Source organism: Paramisgurnus dabryanus, chromosome 11 (assembly GCF_030506205.2).
Source record: "Paramisgurnus dabryanus chromosome 11, PD_genome_1.1, whole genome shotgun sequence".
NCBI lineage: Eukaryota > Metazoa > Chordata > Actinopteri > Cypriniformes > Cobitidae > Paramisgurnus > Paramisgurnus dabryanus.
In genome coordinates, this window is record NC_133347.1 from 15,511,425 (window position 1) to 15,533,937 (window position 22,513).

Consider the following 22,513-nt stretch of genomic DNA (forward strand, 5'->3'; position numbering starts at 1 on the left):
ACAAAACAAAAAAGCAAACAGATTTTTTATCACTTTTCTTGTCAGGTTTTTGAATCAGAATAAAACCTGCTGAGTGAACCATTTCAACTGCTTTTTCAGTATGTATTTTATCGTAGGCTATTTAACACAGCATTTAAACCACTAAGCAGAGGTCTTGCATGAAGCGATTAGCTTCCTGAAAAAGCATTGTTCATCAAAAGACAATCTGAAAAGTGTTCTGGAATTCTTTTGATCTGACATCCAAGACATGCTTCAAAGCAATCCATGTATCGCATGAATCTTTAATAGAATGTTAAAATCCGAAGAGGGATTACAGCATGAAACAGTCACCTATGATAAACTACTTTAGATGAGAAGATCATGTCGAGGGAAATGTTGCATAATGTACATCATTGTTTATAAACGTGCACACAGATTAAGAAAACTTTTGCGATTAGGCTAAGAAGCAGCGAATAAAAATGTTTACCACATGAATCACAAGTACCATCAAAAATGCTGAGATGTCCATGGTTGGGTAAAAGATAAACAAACCCAATTTACCACAGAATGAGCGTCTGTCATTTGCAAAGTTCATAAACTCAACATAAAGTAGCAGTCTCCCAGACAGGGCTTATCCTAATGGATGTTTGAGGTGCCTTAATTTAAAAACATCTTGTACTGCACATCTTATCATATAAGTGCCATTGTTTTGCCTCAAGAAGCACACCAGTAAGGTGTTTTTGTAAGGTATGTTTGTAAAAACTATTTAATATGCTAATATAACTAAGGCCTAGTCCTGGTTTAATTTAAACCCTGTCTGAGAAACATATCAAGAAAATATAAAAATGTAAGATTGGTCAACCTTATATAATAAAGGTTGTATTTATTATAGATTAAAGATATAAAGTGCTTGTTACGTTGATGAAATGTTATTTCTCGAGAACTGTTTCAAGCCTTCTGCCTAAACCAGAGGTTCCTTCCGTGCCTGTTTATCAGCCAAATCCATAGAAACTCTGTGCGTTGTATTGCATACATTTATTTTATTGTTCATTAATTCATTCATTGCAACAGCTACAGAAACATGTGCAATGTTCTTACAGCTAAAATATCTAAATAATCTTTTGACCAAATATTTTGTAATATATGTTTTATGCCTCTGACCTTATATTTGTTCTAAAGGTGTAAAGAGGATTTTTATTGACAAGACTTTCTCTGTTGAATGGAAGTAGTGCTGTCTGAGGTTGTTTAAATGAAAAGTTGTTTTTAACAATCTTCTGGCTTTGATTGCCTGCTGTTTTCACGAGCACTGTCCCAAAATAACAAATATAAAGAAGCTGACAGTGTTCTGGATTAATGGGTTTTGTCCGATGACGCGGTTTGTTGTGTAAGGTTTTTGAGAGACTTGTAGAGAACATCAACCTACCTCTGGGAGGTACATGTGTAAACATTTCCCAAAAAATGGAAACTTGACTCGAGGCCGGAGCTCCACACAATGGAGCTACCATGGCTTTGATAGTAGACTCACCCAGGGAGGACGAAAGGTTTACAAAAGGAAACCAAATGGGGAAAAAGTGCAAAGAGTGAATTCATGGGGAAGAGCTTTGTGCAACTGAGCAAGTGCACAATCCAGGTCCACCATCCGGAAAGATACTATTTGCATCCTGAGATTGCACGTCTGCGTGCAGCACAAAATTTGAGACCGCGCGCACAGTACGCGTAGACAGCATTTGCACACATACTATCATTTTTCTTCTTTCATTTTTACTTCTTCAAAGAACAGAAAGCTGTTGAGCATGTTCGTTACCATAATGTTTGATTCCTGTTTTTTGTTGACTTGTTGTTTGTTCTAAACTGTGTTTGCTATGGTGGATCGGCTACTTTTCTTCATCTATCCTAATGTTTTAATGTACTGTAAATGTCTCCAAATCAATGCAGCCCTGACGGCCTGGTAGAGTAATAATTTGAATAAGAAATCATTTGTATTGCGTATAGTGCCGAATGCGGCCATGCGCGTGTAGCCGCGGGGAGTATACTTGGAAAGCTGCGTGGACAAAAGGTATACCCTGTCCTTTAGCCAGTGCCCAAGAGGAAGCTATGCCCCGGGTAGAATGAGCCTGTACCCCCAGCAGACAGGGCAAATTCTGAAAACGATATGCCAGAGAAATGGCATCAATGATCCAATGGGCAAGCACCTGTTTGGAGACAGCCTTCCCTTTTTGCTGACCTCCAAAACAGACGAAGAGTTGATAAGAAGATCTAAAGCCCTGAGTACAGAGTACATGTAACAAACATAATAGAGACAGAGTTGGGTCATCATTAGGTAGGGCCTGGAAGTCTACTTCCTGATCTTGAAAGGGAGTGGTAGGAACCTTGGGCACGTATAATGAAGCCAATACGGAAGTGACAATGGTCCCGTACACACTGCATATTAATTCGGTTGTCACTTCACCTTTTAATGCTTAATCCTGTTCTGTACACACACAGTTCAGTAATTTACGGTACTGACAACCGAATTCCACAACCGAATTAACTCCCGCAAAATGCAGGTAGTGACATCCGCATTTACAGAAACTCTGCACAGTGTGTACATAACCGAACTGAACAACTAGTAGTTAATCAAGTGTTTAAACGTTCATCATAAACAGGACAGGTCTCTCTTCTGAAAAAATAAATGCTTAGAAGGGGAAAAAGTCTTCTGTATGCGCGGTTCAGAAAATGACAGAGGCACAAGCGTTTGCTGACTAGTGTTGCCAGATCTTGCACTTAAAAAACAGCAAACAAGAAGAATCCAATAATAAACCGAAATAAATCTAAATGCTTTACCTCAAAGATCAAAATATTGGGACCGTCCCCTTCACGCTTTATTAACACCAAAAACTTGATCGCTTCATGAGCCAAAAGCTATTAACGGTTAAACACCAAAACGGTGTTTACGTACAAAAAAGACGAGGACCTGGCAACACTGCAAGACCGCGCGCTCCGTGCTAGAAGCAGCCTTACAAAGGAATAAAATACACAACGCCAAGATGGAGGTTTATTGCAAAACACAATGCTGTTATTATTTTGGTCAAATCTGTGATAAGCACACGAGACGGCAGAACGTTGCTATGGTTATCTCTGTGTCAATCATCACATTTTCGGGAGTGAGTCTTGTTCCGTACAGACATGAAACGAACATTTAGGGGATTCACTCCCGCATTTTAATGCGGTTGTCACTCCCGAAAGTTTGCAGTGTGTACGAGACCTTAAACTGCAATTCATCGACTGGCTGCTAGAGGCAGGCTCCAAAAGGGAGTCAATTCCCATATACCCCCATGTTAAAATGGCCAACTTTACAGTAGAAAATAATATGTTTACAGCCTGGTACAAAAATAGTTTTTGGTCTGTAAAACTAAGTTTGCCCTTCATGACAACTGTGAGGGGGTGAATTTTTTTGTAACTCCTCCATTTAAATTATATTAAGCTTTAAAGTTTTGCATAATTAACGGCGTGGCCACTTGAGTGAGGGGTGAACTGCCACTGCGGTAACTAGAATTGAGCTAGGCGGGTGTGGTTTCAGCAACCATGGCTCTGACAGACACCTAAGCTTCACCCACGTCCGGCCTCTTTACCCATTTTCGGATATCCGCGAGTGATGCGCGATGATGCATGGCCAAGATGGTGACGGCAGGCAATGCCTACTTTAAGCTTCAAAAACGATCTTCAGAAACAAATGGGTGACGTCACGGACACTATGTCCATCTTTTTTACAGTCTATGGGTTAATCACGCCCTAGCCGGCTTGCAGAGCTGGGCCCGGCTGCGGTTCTCTTGGGCTCAGGTGCGGAACGTGCAGTGTGATCGCAAATCGTGGCAAAAGTGGTTAATTACGCGATCCCTTACCTTCATCTGCCTTCGTAAAAACCTTCTGATGTGCGCAGTAGGGTTACGTGAATGTCTAAGCTGCACAAGCAACAGATCAACTAAGCAATTTGGCATGTGAGAGGGCTGTGTGTCATTGTGCCCTAAACCACTCAGAATAAAAACACAACCTTAACATTACAAAGGGCTCCAGTGTTAAGAGAGCACTTACTTCCAAACAATTGCATCCTAATGACTAAAGCATGCCCAGGCCCAGATTGCTCAAAGTACAGTGTGAGTGCATGAAGGGGAGTAGAAAGGAGGGACAATCGCACTCAAGCACGGTTCGGTTGGGTTAGGTATATATGAGTGTGCCCTAGACTGCTTTACTTGAATTTTGTATTTCCATCTAGAATGCGTATGCAATAAAATTAGCCTAAACAAACATGAATAAAAACTGGTCAGTGACACTGATTTAATTACAAACTAAAATGAAACCAACAAAGGCATCAGTGATTTTTGTATAAAATGTGGGAGGAATTAGCAAAGAGGGCCAGACTGACAGCAAGTGTGATAACAACAGAACAGATTAATAATGTGATGAACAAAGAATGAAAGATAAAATTTTTTAGTGGGAAGCAGAATTATAAAGTGAGAGAATTGGAACAGAAATAATAGATAATGACTGTTAATGTGCTTGAGTGTGCATGAAGGTGTAAATTCTGAAAACAATTTATAGTGACATTGATCTTACTGCCCTCCATTCTTTCTCTCTTTTAGCATCCTCTAACCAATGCACCCTACAATGTTCAATTGGATTCCTGCTGAATTTAAGCATGGGTGAGTCTGGTCAGTACCTAGATTGACAACCTCTTGCAGAAAATACGGAAGCTGGTGGAAGAGGTGTTAGTTAGGTCAGCAGGGGCTACTTGACCTGTGGTCTGTTTGGGTTCTTATAGCCCCAGTATATTGATGTAGTGTAGACTCTATACAGTAAATGTCAGCTTGTACCTTTCCTGGCCTCCTAATGATCCTCTATATATGTGCTAAACATTGTACCATTGTGACAGCCCACCATGTGCATAAACTGAAATATCCAGAAAAGTAAAGATTCAAGAATATCTATTTTTATGTTTTCTAGCCTGTGTTTTAATTGGCGCCACTGGAGTAAACATCACTGTTTGCTCTGGCTGCTGGTAAAAACAAAGCATGCCAACTTCCTATGGAGTACAGCAAAAAGTTGCAATACAGAAAGTTTGCCAAAAGTGAAACCGCACTATAGATATAAACGTATAGGGGTGGTTTCCTGGACAGGGATTAGCTTAACCCAGGACTAGGCCTTAGTTAAAATAGGATATTTAAGTCATTTTTAAAATCATAATTTATAAATAAACATTACTGGTGTGCATCTTGAGACACAACACTTTATATATATATAAGGAATAATTGACGACGGGCCATTGAATTATAAGAAAATAATGCACACCCAAGGTACAATGCGGCATGACTGGAGGACTGGAGTCTGGACAATATATATATATATATATATATATATATATATATATATATATATATATATATATATATATATATATATATAGGCTTAAGATTAAAGGCACACTATTGTCTATATTTCTCAACCGATTTTGTCTATATTTCTCAAAAAAAAAAAACTGGACGCCCCTGGAAACTCATGCTTGTCAATAATATTCATTTATTTATTTGTTTAAAAACATCAGTATATTTCCGTTCATACGCAGTGGCTAGATAACCGTTTTGTTATATAACCATCCTTAATATTTTGAAATAATACAATCTTTGACAACAACACACTTTTTCAGAGTGAGATAAAATTGATACGCCATCTAGTGGATCTGGTTACATAACGCATTTAACGACATTCATTGTAAAAGGAAGTCCGTCTGCCTAGGACTACATTTCCCATCATTCTCAGCGCCGCGCTGTCGTAAACGACACGCCCAGTCGTAGCGTTGGACGGTGACGTTTGCAAATCTTATGTTTGTGCTTTGTGGCTATTAGGTGGGGGCGTCATTCTCTAAAACAACAAAATATAAAGCAAATTCCGATGAATTGTCGATGTAAGGATATTAAAAGGACAAGTTGTGTTTTGGATTTACGCTGACTGGCTTCAAACATGCTTTCTGAAGGCCTGTTTTGAGAGGAAATCCCCGGACTGAACTGTGACTCCAGGCCGGTGTGAGAGGACATGCCACGGGAGAGAAAGCTGCTTATGTTTCTCCTTTCTTCGCTTGTTTTACCCGTCAAACAACCAGCAAGTGCCTGAACAAAAATCAAAAGAGTTTTACAACATATGGGACTGTCAAACAAACATGGAAAAATGTGTTTAAAGAGATCGAGCGGATGAGGTTTATGGAGTATTAGCAGTCGGCAGTAGGTGCTCATAAGCAGGTAACAGTTAATAGAGCAGTTCAAGTTAAAAGTAACACGTAAGTTATGATTTGTATCTTCAAAACTAAACAACACAGGACAACTTGACCAGGCAGTTCAGCATAATAATGTTTCGTCAGTAACGTTCAGAAGACAACTACTTGTTAAACAACCAGTTAAAATCATTAATAAAAATAATTTAAAGTATTGACTATGTAAGATCTAATTGTATGTATTTGATACATCTGGGGTATCTGTTTACTAGAAAAATACTATAAATTCATTGTTTTTTGAAAGAAGTCTAGTTATTTCACAAGTGTTGAAATCGCCTTGAGGTAACGTTGTGTAATTCACAATCTTGATCAAAGATACCATACAATTTTGCTGAGTTTGCTCATCATGTCATACAGACTGCATTGAAGAAGTTATTCAACTGTTGCTCATTCATGCCAGGATTTTATCCCATTGTTGTGGACCTGACAGTTTCTTAGGCTCGCCACTTCTAAAGCATTCGCAAAACCATCACAATGAACCGGTACCTGCCCGTGGCACGGCAGCACTTCCTGAGTGCGCTTGCCAGCACAAGCGTGGTGGTGAAGTCCATCTGTGCCACAGTGATTCTCCTATACCTACTCTCCTGGGCTGTTGACACCTCTTATGTTCTTGGCATCACACCTGGCTACCTTTTCCCACCAAATTTCTGGATTTGGACACTTCTGACCCATGCAGTGGTGGAGCAGAACATTTTTGGCATGGCCGTGAACATTGCTACTGTTATGGTTGCCGGACGTCTGTTGGAGCCGCTGTGGGGAGCCCTGGAGCTGCTTATCTTCTTCGCTGTAGTAAACATAGCAGCCGGTCTCCTTTCTGGACTCTCTTACCTTTTCACTTATGCGGCAACCTTTGACCTGGACTTCCTGTTTGCCGTGCGAGTACACGGTGCATGTTCGTTTCTCGGAGGTGTTCTTGTAGCACTAAAGCAGACAGCAGGTGATACCACAGTGCTCAGAGTGCCACAGATACGCTTAAAAGCTGCACCAGCGCTAGCTCTGCTGGCAATAGCCATCCTGCGGCTGGCAGGTCTGCTGGACACTACAGCACCCCTAGCAGCATGCGGCTACGGCGCTCTGTCTGGGTGGGTTTACCTGCGCTTCTACCAGAGGCATTCAAGGGGGCGCGGGGACATGTCCGACCACTTTGCCTTTGCTTCCTTCTTCCCCGAGGCTCTTCAGCCAGCTGTAGGGTTTGTAGCTGGGCTGGTCCATGCTGCTTTGGTGAAGATAAAAGTTTGTCGGAAGATGGTGAAGCGTTATGATGTTGGGGCTCCATCCTCTATTACCATCAGCCTGCCTGGTACAGACCCACAAGACGCAGAAAGGAGAAGGTAAGTGTAAAGATGTAAAGTTAATAGAGTTATAAATTCTTTTAAAGTAGGTAATTTCAACAAATTTACTCCTGTTTGCCCACAGGCAGTTGGCATTGAAAGCGCTTAATGAGCGTCTGAAGCGGGTGGAAGACCAGTCGGCTTGGCCAAGCATGGAAGACGAAGAGGATGACGAAGACGAGGAAGTGCGGACAGACACCTTTCCTCTCCTTTCAAGCCGCGAGACTTTGCCACCAGCACCGAGCACCACTCAAAATCCAACAGGACAGCAGGAATCCAGCATTATAAGTTTTGAAGATGCTCCGACTCATTCCTAACACGTACACACGATGCACCTTTGTCCTGCAGAGTTAAATTTACAATCACAAATGGTACTGGAGATGCACATTGTCCCGTTGTTGTATTGCATACACAAACAAGAGGAGTAGTAACACCGTAATAAACTTTAATATATTTTACAAAGACCTTCACTCCACAGTTTTACAGCTGATAAATAGCATCTGCAGAGCTCCAGTACAATTGCTTTGTAAAACAACATATTTCCCTATGACCTCTTGTGTAAGGTTTCCGGGATGTGTCTTTTCTGAATAAGTGGTTGATGGGATTAAAAATCTACAAAATGTTTGTGGCTACACTGTTGCCTCCTTGATTTTTGTTTTGGTATTATTATTTTATTTTTTTGCCTTGCATCAGGATGTTGAAGGTGGAATTAACAGCACCCTTTTGCTGATTGCTGATATAATGGCTTTATAAGAACATTTGGAAAATCAAGGGTTGGATTGCCAAAGGTGAAGAATGTTTATGCAAATTTGGGACCTTTTAAAGAACACTCAATCAAATGTCTTGTAACCGATCAGAATATAGCCCAGTGATTCCTGTTTTTAGTAAAATATGAATTTATATGTGGGGTCATAGAGAGGAGAGAGTCGAATACAGTCATTTCATGTCATAGATATTTTTGTTCAGAATAGTTTGAAATGAAAATAGCAATACAGAATGTGATTCTGTTTCCTGTTCTTTTCCTCAGATGTACTTTAATGACTTGTCTGTAAGTGTTGGCTTTAATAAGAGTATTGCACTCTAAATTATGAGCTTGCATAATGGACCTGTTTTTATAAAACACGTATTGTCTTCACTGTGTTGCTTTGAGTTTCATTGAATGCAGATACTGATCAGCTTTTCTTTTGGACAGATTTGATTTGGCTTTGGAGTAGGGTTACTGAAGTTTTCACTAATACTTTTTCTTCTTTGGGGTTTTTATCAATCGTTTATCTGTTTTCCTATGGTTCCTACTGTAGGTGTCAGCCTTGATGTTTCTCTCTCCCTCTGATTTTCTGATTCAGGTTCCAGCCTAACTTTCTGATGTCTTTTCATCTGTAATAAAAACTGAATGAAGAGCACACCTGTCCCTGAGGGCCTTATTGATTCTAAGCAAATGATTGGTGTTTTATTTGTTATTATTTTTAATTAGCATTTATTTTTTTAAAAGGAGGTGCGCACAGGCGGATATACGTTTTGTACAACTTTAAAGGAAAACACCATAGTTTTTCAATATTTTACTATGTTCTTACCTCAACTTAGATGAATAATAGATACTTATCTTTATTCAATGCATGCATTTAATCTTTGTACAGTGCGTTGTGAATGTGTTAGCATTTAGCCTAGCCCCATTCATTCCTTAGGATCCAAACAGGGATGAATGTAGAAGCCACCAAACATTTCCATGTTTTCTCTATTTAAAGACTGTTACATGAGTAGTTACACAAGTTAGTATGGTGGCACAAAATAAAATGTGACGATTTTTTTAAGTGTATAAAACAGAGAACTATATTGTATGGCAGAAGAGCACTTAGTTTGCAGCACTTCGACCTTGGGCACAGTAATATTAACAGAGGTTTGAGTGAGGGGGGAGTAGTCAGGAGTGATAATGTTACTGTGTGGCGAATAGTTTTGATGGTTTGTGCAGTAGAAGAAATAGTATTTAAAAATATATTTAATATTTTTAAGCTTTAATGTCCAATTGGCATCTGTGCAATGGAAGCTGAAAAAAGTGATAGTTGAATAAACTTCTATATAAAATTATTTTAATCTGCTGCTGAACTACATACGAAAAGTCTTTAAAGTAAACTAACAACAAATGTCAGGGCACATAACTTTAATAGGTCTGCAGTTAAATAGTTTATTAACAAAAGGATTTATGGGGGGCACAGGCATATGAACTCCCATTCTTAATATAATTTGTGTAGGCTACTGTGAAAAACATTGTGGTTATCTTTTGTAACTATAACTCGTCTAGGTTGCATGGCAAAAAAAAAAAGTGCCAGAACAAGTTAATATTAAAATAAGGATCCTGCTATTATTTCTTTGGTGTTCACGTTGTTTTATTCATGCCTATGTGGATGGAAGTGTAATGCGACCCTGTCGCCAATAGATGGCGCAACAAACACGCAACATTATTGTGGTCCACATGAACTGGCACCTCCAAAAAATCCAGTAGTAGCAACTTCCTTTCATGTTTGTCTGTGATTCGTTCCCTTAAACACAAATTCAAAACTTAACGTTTGGTGCTAATTACACAGAATAAGTTTTGACTCTCACAATTTCCTCCCCCCAAAATGTTGTAACTTAGTGCTGTGAACTTTTCTTTGCATAACTCGGGCACTTTTACTCCATGACTAGCACACATTATATATTTGCATATGTTTTATACTTCACACAAACTGCCTTGTCTGTCTCATAATGATTCATTCATCCGCCGCCAAAGAAGCTCTGTTCAACGTGATCGCGCAGGCGTGGCTCAAGCTCGTTCCCGCCGTCCCTTCCCCCTACTGAATGCCCGCGCGCCGCGCGCACCCGACAACGGTTTATTGTATCGGATAGAAGAGGCGACGGAGCTCCGTTGGAAAACAAAAAACTACGGCTTGCCACCCAAACACCAAGTAAGTCTACTTTATTTATACGTAACCTTGTTTATAGATCTACCATAAACTTTATGAGACGAATTTATCGGGAAGTGGTTGTTTTTAAACTACTTTTTGTTATGGCGGTGTAGTGAAGAGCTCACCGATTGACCATTCTCCGCTTCCGCAAGCAGCCGCCGGCCGGGAGCTGCTCCTCAACCTCTGCCTATAGATTATTTAACCCGTTTAAACGTTTAACCGGGCGTTCAGACGTGGAAGACACATGTAAATGTGTGAAGAAAGCGACAAACTTTACGCGAAAGTGTTTAGTTGTGAATTTAATCGGGTTTGCCGGTAGTCGTATATGTGACAGAAGCGATTTGTCTTTGTGTTGATTTGAAGCGGAGAGCTAAAGCTCGACCCAGACACGCGCATAATCTCAGATTCAGACATAACTGTGAGATTAATGATTTATTTGCTGTAATCTGTCGTAATATTTCCACGTGACCATGATATGTTGTATAATTATAGTTTTACATCTACACATTTAAGATGTGTAAACAGTGAGTAATGCAAATGGTGATTAATAATCTGAATTGTGTATGTCTTATATATTCTTTAACGTTCACGTTAACCGTATTATGTCTTATAACATGAAATGATCCCGGCAATTGAGTTGACCATATTATGTTGTAATCTTTTGGTCTTGGTAATCTCTAAGCGTGTTTAATTTTTTTTAAAGAGCTAAATCTCTTGATTCGAGATGTTTCACATGAAGTGCTTTAGTTTAGTTTTGAAAACGGTTGTGTGTTCATATTGTGTAATCTAGAGTGATAATTCAGGTGTATTAAAGCGATTTGCTTCCTATATACGTAATATATAGCCTACATGTTGTTGGCTATGAACAGTTTTTAACGTGGCACTAAAGTATAGGGTGGTCAGACAGAATTCCAACACTTTACATGCATGACATTTTCCCACGAGTCTCGATCAACATTAGAGTTGACTGTTTTATTATATACAAGCTATTCTATTGAATACAAGTTTATAATCCCGTAGTGTTATAAAACATGGGTAACTAATCTGTATCACTTAATGTACATTACGAACATTAGTATTACCTTGCAGAATACAGTAACCAGGAGATGAGCTATTGTTTATGCCTTCAAGACCAATAGAGTGATTTTTGCAACCCCTTCATATTACATTAAGGTGTAAGGTCATGAGGCTGCAGATAACCCAGTAGTGCTGCAATGTGGTTAGACATGCATAGGATTGAGTTAGTTTGCAAAGGTTATGATAAACATCAAAAGCATCTCTTCATTGCCTGTCATTCCCTCCAAAAGCATGCACAAGCATCACACCCATATCTGTTTAAATTAAAGTTCAAATGTGTTGCAGTTGTGGCAATAAATCCCCCACAGATGTTCGTTTCAATGGCTAGTAGTGGGGTATTTGAATCAATAGCTGAGGAGGCTTTTCTTCTTTTTTGCACTTTGATCTTCACTTTTGCGGCGGTGTGTGTGTCAGTGTTTAATCCACTGTCCATCCGAATAGCTCTTATCGCCACGGGCCTCTTCATCAATAATGTGCAGTCCGTAGTTGCCATTTTTATTTAGCCACTGGGGTGCAGCTTCCACTTCAAAAGACATCTGGCCCAGTTTGCAGGTACTTCTACGTTAATTCAAACGGCTGTTTTGAATTGAAAAAATCGACACATTTTGTTGATAAAGGTTTGCCGGATGTCACTCTTGGTTGTGATGAGTCAACTAAAGACTCTAAACTGTGGGTGCCTTTGAGTACTGGGCCTGAAGGGTGGGTTAGGGTGTGTGTTCAGATGATGGTGTTATGGTAGAGGACTGCCAGATAGGAATCACTTGCTTGGATTGTAGTTGTGGACGAGTCACTTTTCATGTCAGAGGTCATGACTTGCATCAGAAGACATTGAAAATAGAATATGCTTTATCACTATGTCTGACTAACCTAGTTACTGATAGTGAGATGAACAGGAGTGTAAAAAAGTGTTTAAACATGTATATTTGTGTGTTTCTTTGTAGGAATGGCAGCAATTCGCAAGAAGCTGGTGATTGTAGGAGATGGAGCTTGTGGTAAAACCTGTTTGCTTATCGTGTTCAGTAAAGACCAGTTTCCAGAAGTCTACGTTCCCACCGTGTTTGAGAACTATGTTGCAGACATCGAGGTTGACAGCAAAACGGTACGCAAACCACAGTAAAGCACTCACAGCTGCCCACTAAACAATACATGGTGAAATATCTTTGTTCCTTTTTTCAGCAAGGCCTTTTTGTGAGATATAATTTCTTAAATAATTTTAAGTTGATGCATAAAGATGGAAAATTAAGCTGTATTAAAGTTTGAGCCGTATGAGACCACAGTATGTGCATATTTGAACCCTAATTTGATGGTTGATAATGTCTTTTGATGTCACTGGGAGGTCATTAGGGGTGGCACGGTTCACAAAACCCTCGGTTCGGTTCGTATCACGGTTCTATGGTCACGGTTCACGGTTCAGTACGGTTCTTGTTGTTATTTTTTCTTTACATTTTTAACACTCCAGAAATGTATTATCTTATTAATGTATTAATTATCCATAATGTAGGATACAGTATTAAAAAAAGTTATATCATGTAATCATGCACAAACTGAATTTGACTTTAAGCACATTATTGGGACCATCTCTGAGGAAAGCCAGATGAGATTTTGATAGAGCAAGAGGGAAGACATTGATGATTTTCATTTATTTGGTAAAAGAGAATGTGTATTGCCATCTACATAAACTTTATGTGCATTTTTAGCACACAAAGATAACTTGCATTTATTAAAATGCCAACTTCAGTGTAGCTCTTAGATTTATCACTGAGAGGCTGCTTTAATACTGAGAGTTTATGTGGACTAGAGAGAAACATAACCTTTGCACCTGTAATATTTAAATCTCTTTAAGTCTCTTTTGTCCACTTTTGACCACTTCTGTCCTGATTACTTTGAGGGGCAATTTCTGAAATAAGATCGCGCAACTTTCACACGCTAGCAAAATGAAACTACGCGGAAATCAGCCGCTTTAATTTTATCAATGAAAGGCTAAAAATAGCGCTGAATACGAAAAGACGTAAAACATTGTTGTCAGTACCTCAGATTAGTTAAATGGTCGGAGAGAAGGCGATCTCCTGTGGCGGTTCGAGCACATTCAACCCATAGACTGCAGTTCAATCTATTGTTTTATTTCCGCTGTCATCATAAGTAACATGAAATAAAAATATGTTTCCACACACCAAACTTATACGACGCTGGCGCATCCTCCAACTGCGGGCAGACTTCCTTTTCTCTCCCACTTGCCATTTCTACACGTAACATAACCTGCAGTACTTATACTCGAAACCAGTCACCTCTTCTTTCGCGCGAAAGGGAAACACGCAATCTGAGGTCACATACAGGGCATGAGACTACATTGCGCATGCCATGAACCGTTGAACCGTGCGGTACACACGCGCTCCGAACCGAGACAAGCGAACCGAACGGTTCGGATTTTTTTCATGGACCGTGCCACCCCTAGAGGTCATTGATATGACTTAATGTATTGACCTGGTTCACTTTCTGTATTTATACCCCGGCCTCCAGGTCACAGGTTTAACGCAATTAAGGGGTTTGGTATTGACCTGTGGTAGAATTTGGGTTTGTGTCATTGTGAATGTGCTTTTAAGCTCAGTGTTTATGTGATAGGTGGAACTTGCTCTGTGGGATACTGCAGGACAGGAGGACTATGATAGGCTCCGTCCACTTTCGTACCCAGACACTGACGTAATCCTTATGTGCTTCTCTATTGACAGTCCTGACAGTTTAGGTAAGACATTTTTTTTTGTCTTTAGTATTTTTTCTTTACATTTTTCATTGTGTTAAAACTTTCTCTAATCTCTAATCTTTGTATAGAGAATATTCCAGAGAAGTGGACACCGGAGGTTAAACACTTTTGCCCGAATGTTCCCATCATACTTGTGGGCAACAAAAAGGACCTGCGGAATGATGAACACACACGCAGGGAGCTGATGAAGATGAAGCAGGTATACAACGTTGTATAATGCTGCGTTTACACCAACCGCATTTCAGGCGTCAAAATCGTGTCTACCGTGCCTAGTTTGCCACTTGAACCGTTTGAATGCATTCGCGTGTGTAGAGCGAAGTAGATGTGCGGAAAAAGCAAGGATTTGACGCGCGTCATATGCAAATCCGCTTCTTGTGGGAGGGGCAAGTGCTATGCAATTGTCTCTTTGCAAGATGACTGATGTTGATTGTGCATTTATCAAGAGAGTTACCGGTTTGTATTTGGTAACCTTACTATAGGGGGAAAATAAACGGCGCGGGTCGATAAACGTCACGTGCCTCAAAGTGAAATGTGTATTACAACTTACCAGGTTGCCCAATGTCCTCACTGACACTCTTCCAAGCGAGGTCCTTTTTATTCCTGTCTCCTCTATAGAAATAAGAACTTGTGTTATATAGCTCTGGGTGACTGCTTACAGACAATATCAAGCGTTGGTTGAATTAGTGACTCCGGGCGGGGCTGCCACCACAGCAGCAAGCAGGCTCCTGATTGGTTACCGCGGCGCGAAATTCCGCCAAAGTTCAAACTTTTCAACTCGGGCATCAGCCGCAAATTCGCGTGAACTGCAAAATGCACAAAAAACACTCAATTCGCGCCTTTCGCGTGAACGAGGTGGAAATGCATCTTCCACGCCGCACCAAACGGCTCATCCGCGCCGCGGGACCTCCAGACGCACGTCAACGTGTCTTCATATTGACTTAACATTGAAATCACTCGCGATTCACGCCTCTACCGCGGTTGGTGTAAATGTTGTAAAATGATGTTTCGAAATAAAAAATCAAAGCTAGCATAGATGTTTACAGGTGTTTGTTTTTTTACTTCTATAATATTTAATTAATGATTTCCCTTTAGCATAGACATAAATATTTCAAATCATAGTATAAATATTCACATGGGTATTTTATTTAAAATGTTTTTTTTAATAGTATCGCACATGCATACATAGAGATCATTGTTTCTTTCCCCTTTTTTGTTATTTATACTCACCCTGCATTTGAAGTGCGATCCAGCATACAATGGCAGAAATAAACACTGAAGTGTCTATGTCCGGTCCACTCATTTTTTCATGTTTTAATTGTCAAACAGGAGCCTGTTAAGGCAGAAGAAGGGAGAGACATGGCCAATCGGATTGGAGCATTTGGCTACATGGAGTGCTCAGCCAAAACAAAAGATGGAGTCCGGGAAGTGTTTGAAATGGCCACTAGAGCGGCGCTCCAAGCACGCAAAGGCAAAAAGAGCAACAAATGTCTTCTGCTGTGAAGACTCTGCATTGGACTTTATATGTACTGGGCCTCCAAATGAGTGTGTGTGAGGGGCGCACTCCTGTTTACTCAGTCACACATCCCCCTCACATTCGCCAAATGCTTCGGGAAAGACATCCCAGGAAAAAAAGCTTTGTTCTTGTCTGTTTTTCCTTTTGTTCTTATATTTTTAGCCACAGAGATGTTTATCAGTATTTAAAAAAAACATTGAGACGTGGGACTTTTTTTAATGCTTTACCTGAATATGTGGTATCCTTCAAGCTTGCCCATCTGCCAAATGCTGTCATGTGACCCTGCGGCTGATTGGAAAGGAGTGACCTGTGAGCTGCCAATCAATATCTGAGCCCGTCCCTCATATGCTGGGCTTTTTTTGCAACATGAAACAGGGCTGACTTGTTGTTTCTGTATGTATAAATCATTTTAAGGTTTTCTTTAGATTGGGAATTCAGAACAAAAGTGCAAAATGGTTGCTTTAAAGCAAAAAAAGGGCACGGGGTGGGGGGTTGACATGTAAACATAACTGTACATATGAATGTGTGTATTTATATGTACACACAATCAGGACTGGAAATTGTATTTGTAAACTAGACTTGGTTAACTTGTGTAATAAAATATGTTCTATACAGAGCAACTCTTTGTGTTTGTGTGTGGTTATCTGATGCAGAGAATGATGACATTTTTTGACCACAACATAAACTCATGTCCTTCCTGCATTATCTTAATCTTGTTGGTTATAGATGTAAAGGTTGATATGGCTATGTTCAGAACTGCATTGTAAAGAAACACTTTTTATTCAAATGTGTGCACTACAATGAGCACTATACTAGAATGCCATTCACAGCATAGTTATAAAAAGTGATTTTACTAGTGTGGGTGTTGTACCTTTTCATATTTCACAACTAGCTTACACAAGTAAACTGGTAACATTAGATTTCAAGGCATTTACTTGTAAAGGAGACTCCGCAAAAGTGCTTGAGGACTAATGTACTTAAGACATAAGTTTCCAAGCTTGTTTTGATATGAATAATGGATAAAAATATAATTTTCTTATGCCATGGGGCTGTTGAATGCTTTATTGTGATTGGTTGGGGAAATGTCCTAAGGGTAGGCATTATTTTTATGATAAGTGCACGACTGATCAGAGCAATGTCTGTGGTAACCATGGTATAAGCAGAATAATTGACTCCGGTCTGTTGAATTATTTGAAAATAATGCACACCCGTGGTGTAACTTGGGTGTGTATTATTTTCTAAAAATTCAAAGGCCTGAGGTCAATTATTCCTTACATCAAAATAATAAAGAAGTATTTCATTTGTAAGTCACTAATTGGGGGTTTCCCGGATAGGGATTAGACTAGTCCTAAACTAAAATAATGTAAGAGCTGTTCAAACTGAAAACCACCTGCACTGACAAAACATAAAATACATCAGTGCCCTTTGTTTCGCCTCAAAATGCACAAAAGTAATGTTTTTGATAAGGCATGTTTGTTAAAACTAGTTATATAGTAAAACCTAGTCCTGGCTTAAACTAATCCCTGTCCGGGAAACCACCCCTATAAGCGTCTCCAAAATGAATAAATGTAATTGTTTGGACTATTAATACACAGTAAAATAATGGACAATAGGAGTAAGAGAGGTGAAGAGCCCAAGTTGGTATTTTTAGTTAGTGAACAGTTTGTTACCTTATCCACTTGTCCTCAGTGCCTAAGACTAAAATAACAGATGATGTATTGATTCAAAGCTAAACTCTGCTGAAGTAATCCACAGTTTAAAAAACTTTGCCTGTGGGTACTCCAAAATACAGGGTTCGGGATTCGCTTATGATTAATTTCCTCCAACCATCTTCAATTCTCGGATATTATGCAATGCACTCATTCTGGATGAAACACAGGCTGCTTTTATTTGACTGAAGCAGAAAACATGACTTGCTGAGGAAGGAAGGAAACGGTCATGCAGCCCCCACCCCCAAGCGGGCTACACCCAGACCCGGCTGGCTGAAAAGCTTAACGCCTTGCCATTTTTCTGTCTTTCTTGTGAAAGACTGATCCGTGACGCGGGACCGAGAGTGAACGGCCGCCGCCCTTTCTGTCCCCTCCCCGTCTATCTATCGAGCTCTCAGAGATCGCTTCAGTCTTCACTCGCTACTGCTGCTGCGTAAGTGCGGCGAAGCTCACTGAAGAGTCGAGGTTTATATATGCGCCTATTTTTAGCCCCAGCGCGTGCAGCTATTTTTAACCAATATGAGTTCATCGCCTTTCCGCTCGTCCAATCAGAACACAGAGGTGTGCACGTGTGGGGGCGGGAGAAAGAGAGAGAGAGAGATGAATAAACGGACAGCTGATGGAAACCGGGCGGGAGCGCGCAATGCTCAAAACGTTCTAGTGTCGTGGATTTTTAGCGCTATAATAATAAATAAATTACTGAGCCTCAGCAAGAGCTGATAGGGAACAAACATACAAAATACATACACATTAAGAAAAAGAGGACAAAACTTACGAAATCCCATTGTAAATGTAAAACACAGACACTGTTGAGTATTAACAACAAGGAAAATATAGACAATTAATTAAAAGTAACCTCCTTTTTCTTTCATTCTTATCTTTTTTTTGCCACACTTTAGCCTCACTTTAACAATAATACATCATGTGTGATTAAACCTAATAGTGTGTTCAGCGAAAACCATTTGTCTTGAAGAAAAGAGTTCTCTTCTCACAAACATAATTTATATAACATCGCCCCCTGGTGGTGTTGTATCGTATTTTTTTTATTTTACAATTGACTTTTTGTGCTTATTTGTATTACCGTAGTTATGTAAAACTGGTGGTTTAATTAAAAAAAATATTGGCCGAATACATATTTGAATACACTTCCAAAAAATATTGTACAAAAGTACACATTTGTAAAGAGTGCATGTTGATACAAAATGTATACATATCTGTACCTGAATTATAAAAGGACCTTGTAAAGTGTGCCGTTTCATTGTTACACTGTTTACATTTTATCATTTGACAATCTTTTATAGCGGCTTACTTACCTACTTAAATGTGCTCAAAAGTGCAATCATTATTTTTCCAGTATCGTAGAATTGATCGTAGTACAACTCGTATTGCTAATCGTATTATCACCAAAGTATTATTTTATTACTGTTTAATCTGTCTATGTCTGTTGCTTTTTATTTTAATTCTATAAAATTGTAAAAAATAAAATTCTCAGATTGTGAGTGACAGAAGGATTCATCAATGTAAACGTATAACGTTAGTAAAAACAGGAAAACTCTGGTAGCTATAAAAAATGGTGCCGTTTTATTTCTTTAGTCACTAGATGGCGCAAGATTCACGCGCTTTCCTTCAATGTCAGACGAGTTATTTTCCAAACTGTTAAATCCCTCAAGAGCTGTGTGTGTATGTGTGCGTGCGTTTGTGTGTGTGTGTCGCTCTCTGTGCGTGCTGTGCACGCTGAAGGGTGCTGTTATTCTTTTGATGTTTCTTTAATTATTTTTGTGCCCTAATTCACTTACAATTAATTCTGATTTTGGTGTAATTTAATTGGTGGAATTTAATTGGTGTGTGTGTGCGCGCGGGTGCGTGCGTGTCTGTGTGTGTTTATGCATAATAAAGACAGTAAAAGAGAAAAACAACCTGAGATTTAGGCAGTCATTAAGTAAATTAATCCCCAAGAGACACAAATCCATCCCGCAGCTGTCTTATTAAAAACAGATATAGACTGAGAGACTGACAGAGAAAGAATGAGAGAGAGAGGGGTGGACACAAATGGGACGCTTTCCTCCTTCCTAGTAGGGGAGTGTTTGAAAAAAAGGAGTGAATGAGAAGAGAAGACTTAAGGAGAGAGAGAGAGAAAGAGAGAGAGAGAGAGAGAGAGAGAGAGAGAGAGAGAGATCATATCATAAAGAGTCAAAAGATGAGATGCAGAGAGCAACACAATGAACGAGTGAAGCACACACAGTGAAGAGGCAGCAGACTCAAGAGAGAAATTCAGCAATATTGTAAACGGAGAGGAGAACAAGGAAAAACAGAGCAGCAGCAGATGAGTGGATTTTACTGCAATACTGACCTGAAGAGGATTATATTACACTGCACTGTGTAGGCTACGCACACACACTTATGCAGAGGTGTGTGATGCTGAGATCAGATAGATAATATTTGTGAGTTTATTTTTGAGCAGAAGATACATAGAGGCGTGTTTGTGCATTTACTCCTGGCAAGCTTTGTGGGCCAAGTTGCAAAGTGTGTGTGTGTTAAACAACCATGAGGAGGATGTTGTCTCTCTTCTGCTTGGTTTCACTGATGGCATCCCCCATAACTGAAGCGTGGAGACCATCACAACCACGATTGCAGTTTCAACACTCAGGTAAGACAACTGCCCACCTTACAAAAATAGCACATACGCATGCTGTGCTATCATGGTGAAGTTATTCTATTGACTTTCATATATCAATGAGATTTTCTATCACTAAACCTATAACTCACATAAACCTTTTTGCTCTATCTATTTTATTTTCAACACAAACTTCTCTCTTTCTTAAATCGGTTATATGAATGCAATTTGTATTCAGCTATACAGTTTGACAGGAGTCTGCAGTATAGTGGTTGCTTGTGTTTCTCCATGACCTAGAAAGCCTGGCAGATATATCATCCATCCATCCGTCTGTCAAATCATTCTGCATAGGGATAGTCAATTATCAGGGATACAGAGAGGATGTGTTTGTGTGTTATGTATAATTTGTTTCTGTTTCAAAAGTTTTATGAGTAAATTATATCCTTATTAATGTCACATGCTAAAATCTTCAATTCACCATGTATTTTTTATTACTTGGTGCATACAAATTTGATTATCCAGTTTTCTCTATATATAACTGTGTGTATGCTGTGTTTACTTGGATCTCTTAGTTATCCAATTACCCTTTCATTTACAAAGAATCCCAGAGGGTCTGAATATATATATATATAGAGAGAGAGAGAGAGAGAGAGAGAGAGAAACACACACACACACACACACACACACACACACACACACACATATATATATACACATATACGTCTGTGTGTGTTTTGTGTGTGTTTATATTAACTATATGTTAATATTATCCAGCTCATTTTCCTTGATTTCCCAAAGGAAATTAAAAATTCCATACAGCAAAAAATATTTTTTCAAATAGAATTTTGAATATATTTTTAAAATATAAAAAATGGCCCAAAAATATATGTGCTGACATTTTTTGGCCATTTTTTGAAATTTTTAAAATATATTTTTAAAATAAATATATTTTAAAGGAGCATTTCACCTGCAGAAACATAAATCTTTATTTAAAGTGCGTCATATTTGTAGCATACATTTCGAATTTGGTGCCTATTTGACCGAGAAGAGGGGTGTTTGTAGTCTCAGCCCCTCAACAAAGATACTGGACTTCCTGCTTTCAATGATGCAAAATGATGATTTTTACATCATTGAAAGAAGGAAGTGCAACACTGAAATCTGTATTTCTTCGGTCTCAGCGGCAACTGAGGAAATGATGCATGACCATTCAAAAACATGACTGGGTTTCTAACTATACAAAGCTTAATGCAAATGGGTAAAGTGTCACTTTAAAGCATTTATATTCAGGTCACATTGGAAGTGTATGTAAACAGGTGTGAAAAAGTTAAAATGAAATTTATTTTCAACTGCAAAAGTATACATGCATTTTTTTTTACTTATGCATTTACACTTATACTTTATATATATTTTATACAAACGTTTATACTTTGGCTTGGAAAAATATATTTTTTGCCGTATGGGTTGCACATTTACAACATGTTCTAAGTAAAGTGAATATATCCAGCGATATTCTACATGGAATTAAATTCAGATGTATTTAGGTCTGGTTTGGTTTGATGGGTCACTTTACAGTTGATCAGTTATGTGGTTGACCTTTGGCAGGAGTGATAACATGTGTTGTAACATACTGTATGCATCAATCAATTACACCTACTAACCTCTGTCAGGATGTGTGTTTGTGCTTAAATGAGTGTTATAATTACGATATATACTCTCATATACAGCTGAGGTCAGGGGTCACGGTCAGTTAGTCTAGTTGAGAAATTCCAGAAGCCCACAGTGTGTGTTCACCAAGTTTATTTTAGATGTCTGTGTGTTTACGTATGAGCTCTGGGCCTTGCGTCTCCCCGTCACAGGTTTGAAGTCACACCTGTTAACGTTTCCACCACATGCATTTTATGAACATGACAACTGGTAAATATTGCAGTCATAGCTCAGTTTCCACTGGAAGTATACTGGAAGTTTCTCAGTACAGAGAAGGCTTCTTACACATAGTGACACACTTGCATGATATCAGACTGAAGTAAGTGTTCAAACAGAGAATTAAGAATTAAACTTTGTTTGCATAAATCCCTCTGCTCTCTTGTGCTATACATGAATCATACCTCAGATCGTGAGGTGGGATTCTATAACACTATTACTTTTCTAACCAAACAGACTCATGATTTTTGTCTGGCAGTTTATTACAGTTTTTTTCGATTGCTAAACGACAGTGGGCACAACTGGAGTCACATGTGCAAAACTCTAACTACAGTCTGCACAGCAGCAGTTCATGTGGACCAAACTCTAGAT

The 22,513-nt window shown here is 39.2% G+C and overlaps 3 protein-coding genes across 3 annotated transcripts in view; all 3 read left to right on the forward strand.

Moving 5' to 3' along the window:
* The first annotated feature begins 5,790 nt into the window (after positions 1-5,790).
* tmem115 (transmembrane protein 115) lies at positions 5,791-8,746 on the forward strand. The gene is made up of 2 exons (XM_065247077.2): positions 5,791-7,611; positions 7,697-8,746. Exons 1-2 carry the CDS (start codon positions 6,755-6,757, stop codon positions 7,926-7,928), a joined length of 1,089 nt encoding a protein of 362 aa, XP_065103149.1. The 5' UTR covers positions 5,791-6,754; the 3' UTR covers positions 7,929-8,746.
* A 1,657-nt stretch (positions 8,747-10,403) lies between these two features.
* Positions 10,404-16,518, forward strand: rhoab (ras homolog gene family, member Ab). The gene is made up of 5 exons (XM_065247142.1): positions 10,404-10,550; positions 12,569-12,726; positions 14,247-14,367; positions 14,454-14,584; positions 15,712-16,518. Exons 2-5 carry the CDS (start codon positions 12,571-12,573, stop codon positions 15,883-15,885), a joined length of 582 nt encoding a protein of 193 aa, XP_065103214.1. The 5' UTR covers positions 10,404-10,550; positions 12,569-12,570; the 3' UTR covers positions 15,886-16,518.
* A 3,125-nt stretch (positions 16,519-19,643) lies between these two features.
* sema3h (sema domain, immunoglobulin domain (Ig), short basic domain, secreted, (semaphorin) 3H) overlaps positions 19,644-22,513 on the forward strand; it is a 22,398-nt gene continuing 19,528 nt past the window's right edge. Inside the window, exon 1 of the mRNA XM_065247078.1 lies at positions 19,644-20,254. Coding sequence (XP_065103150.1) covers positions 20,152-20,254 — 103 coding nt within the window. The 5' untranslated portion in view covers positions 19,644-20,151. The remainder of the gene's footprint in view (positions 20,255-22,513) is intronic.

What these genes read in the sequence shown, in the direction of transcription:
- tmem115 (XM_065247077.2), top strand. Translation starts at nt 6,755, where the DNA reads ATGAACCGGTACCTGCCCGTGGCACGGCAGCACTTCCTGAGTGCGCTT. An exon ending in CAAGACGCAGAAAGGAGAAG is followed by an intron (nt 7,612 to 7,696) that starts GTAAGTGTAAAG and finishes GTTTGCCCACAG; the next exon opens with GCAGTTGGCATTGAAAGCGC.
- rhoab (XM_065247142.1), top strand. Translation starts at nt 12,571, where the DNA reads ATGGCAGCAATTCGCAAGAAGCTGGTGATTGTAGGAGATGGAGCTTGT. An exon ending in TCGAGGTTGACAGCAAAACG is followed by an intron (nt 12,727 to 14,246) that starts GTACGCAAACCA and finishes TTTATGTGATAG; the next exon opens with GTGGAACTTGCTCTGTGGGA. An exon ending in AGCTGATGAAGATGAAGCAG is followed by an intron (nt 14,585 to 15,711) that starts GTATACAACGTT and finishes ATTGTCAAACAG; the next exon opens with GAGCCTGTTAAGGCAGAAGA.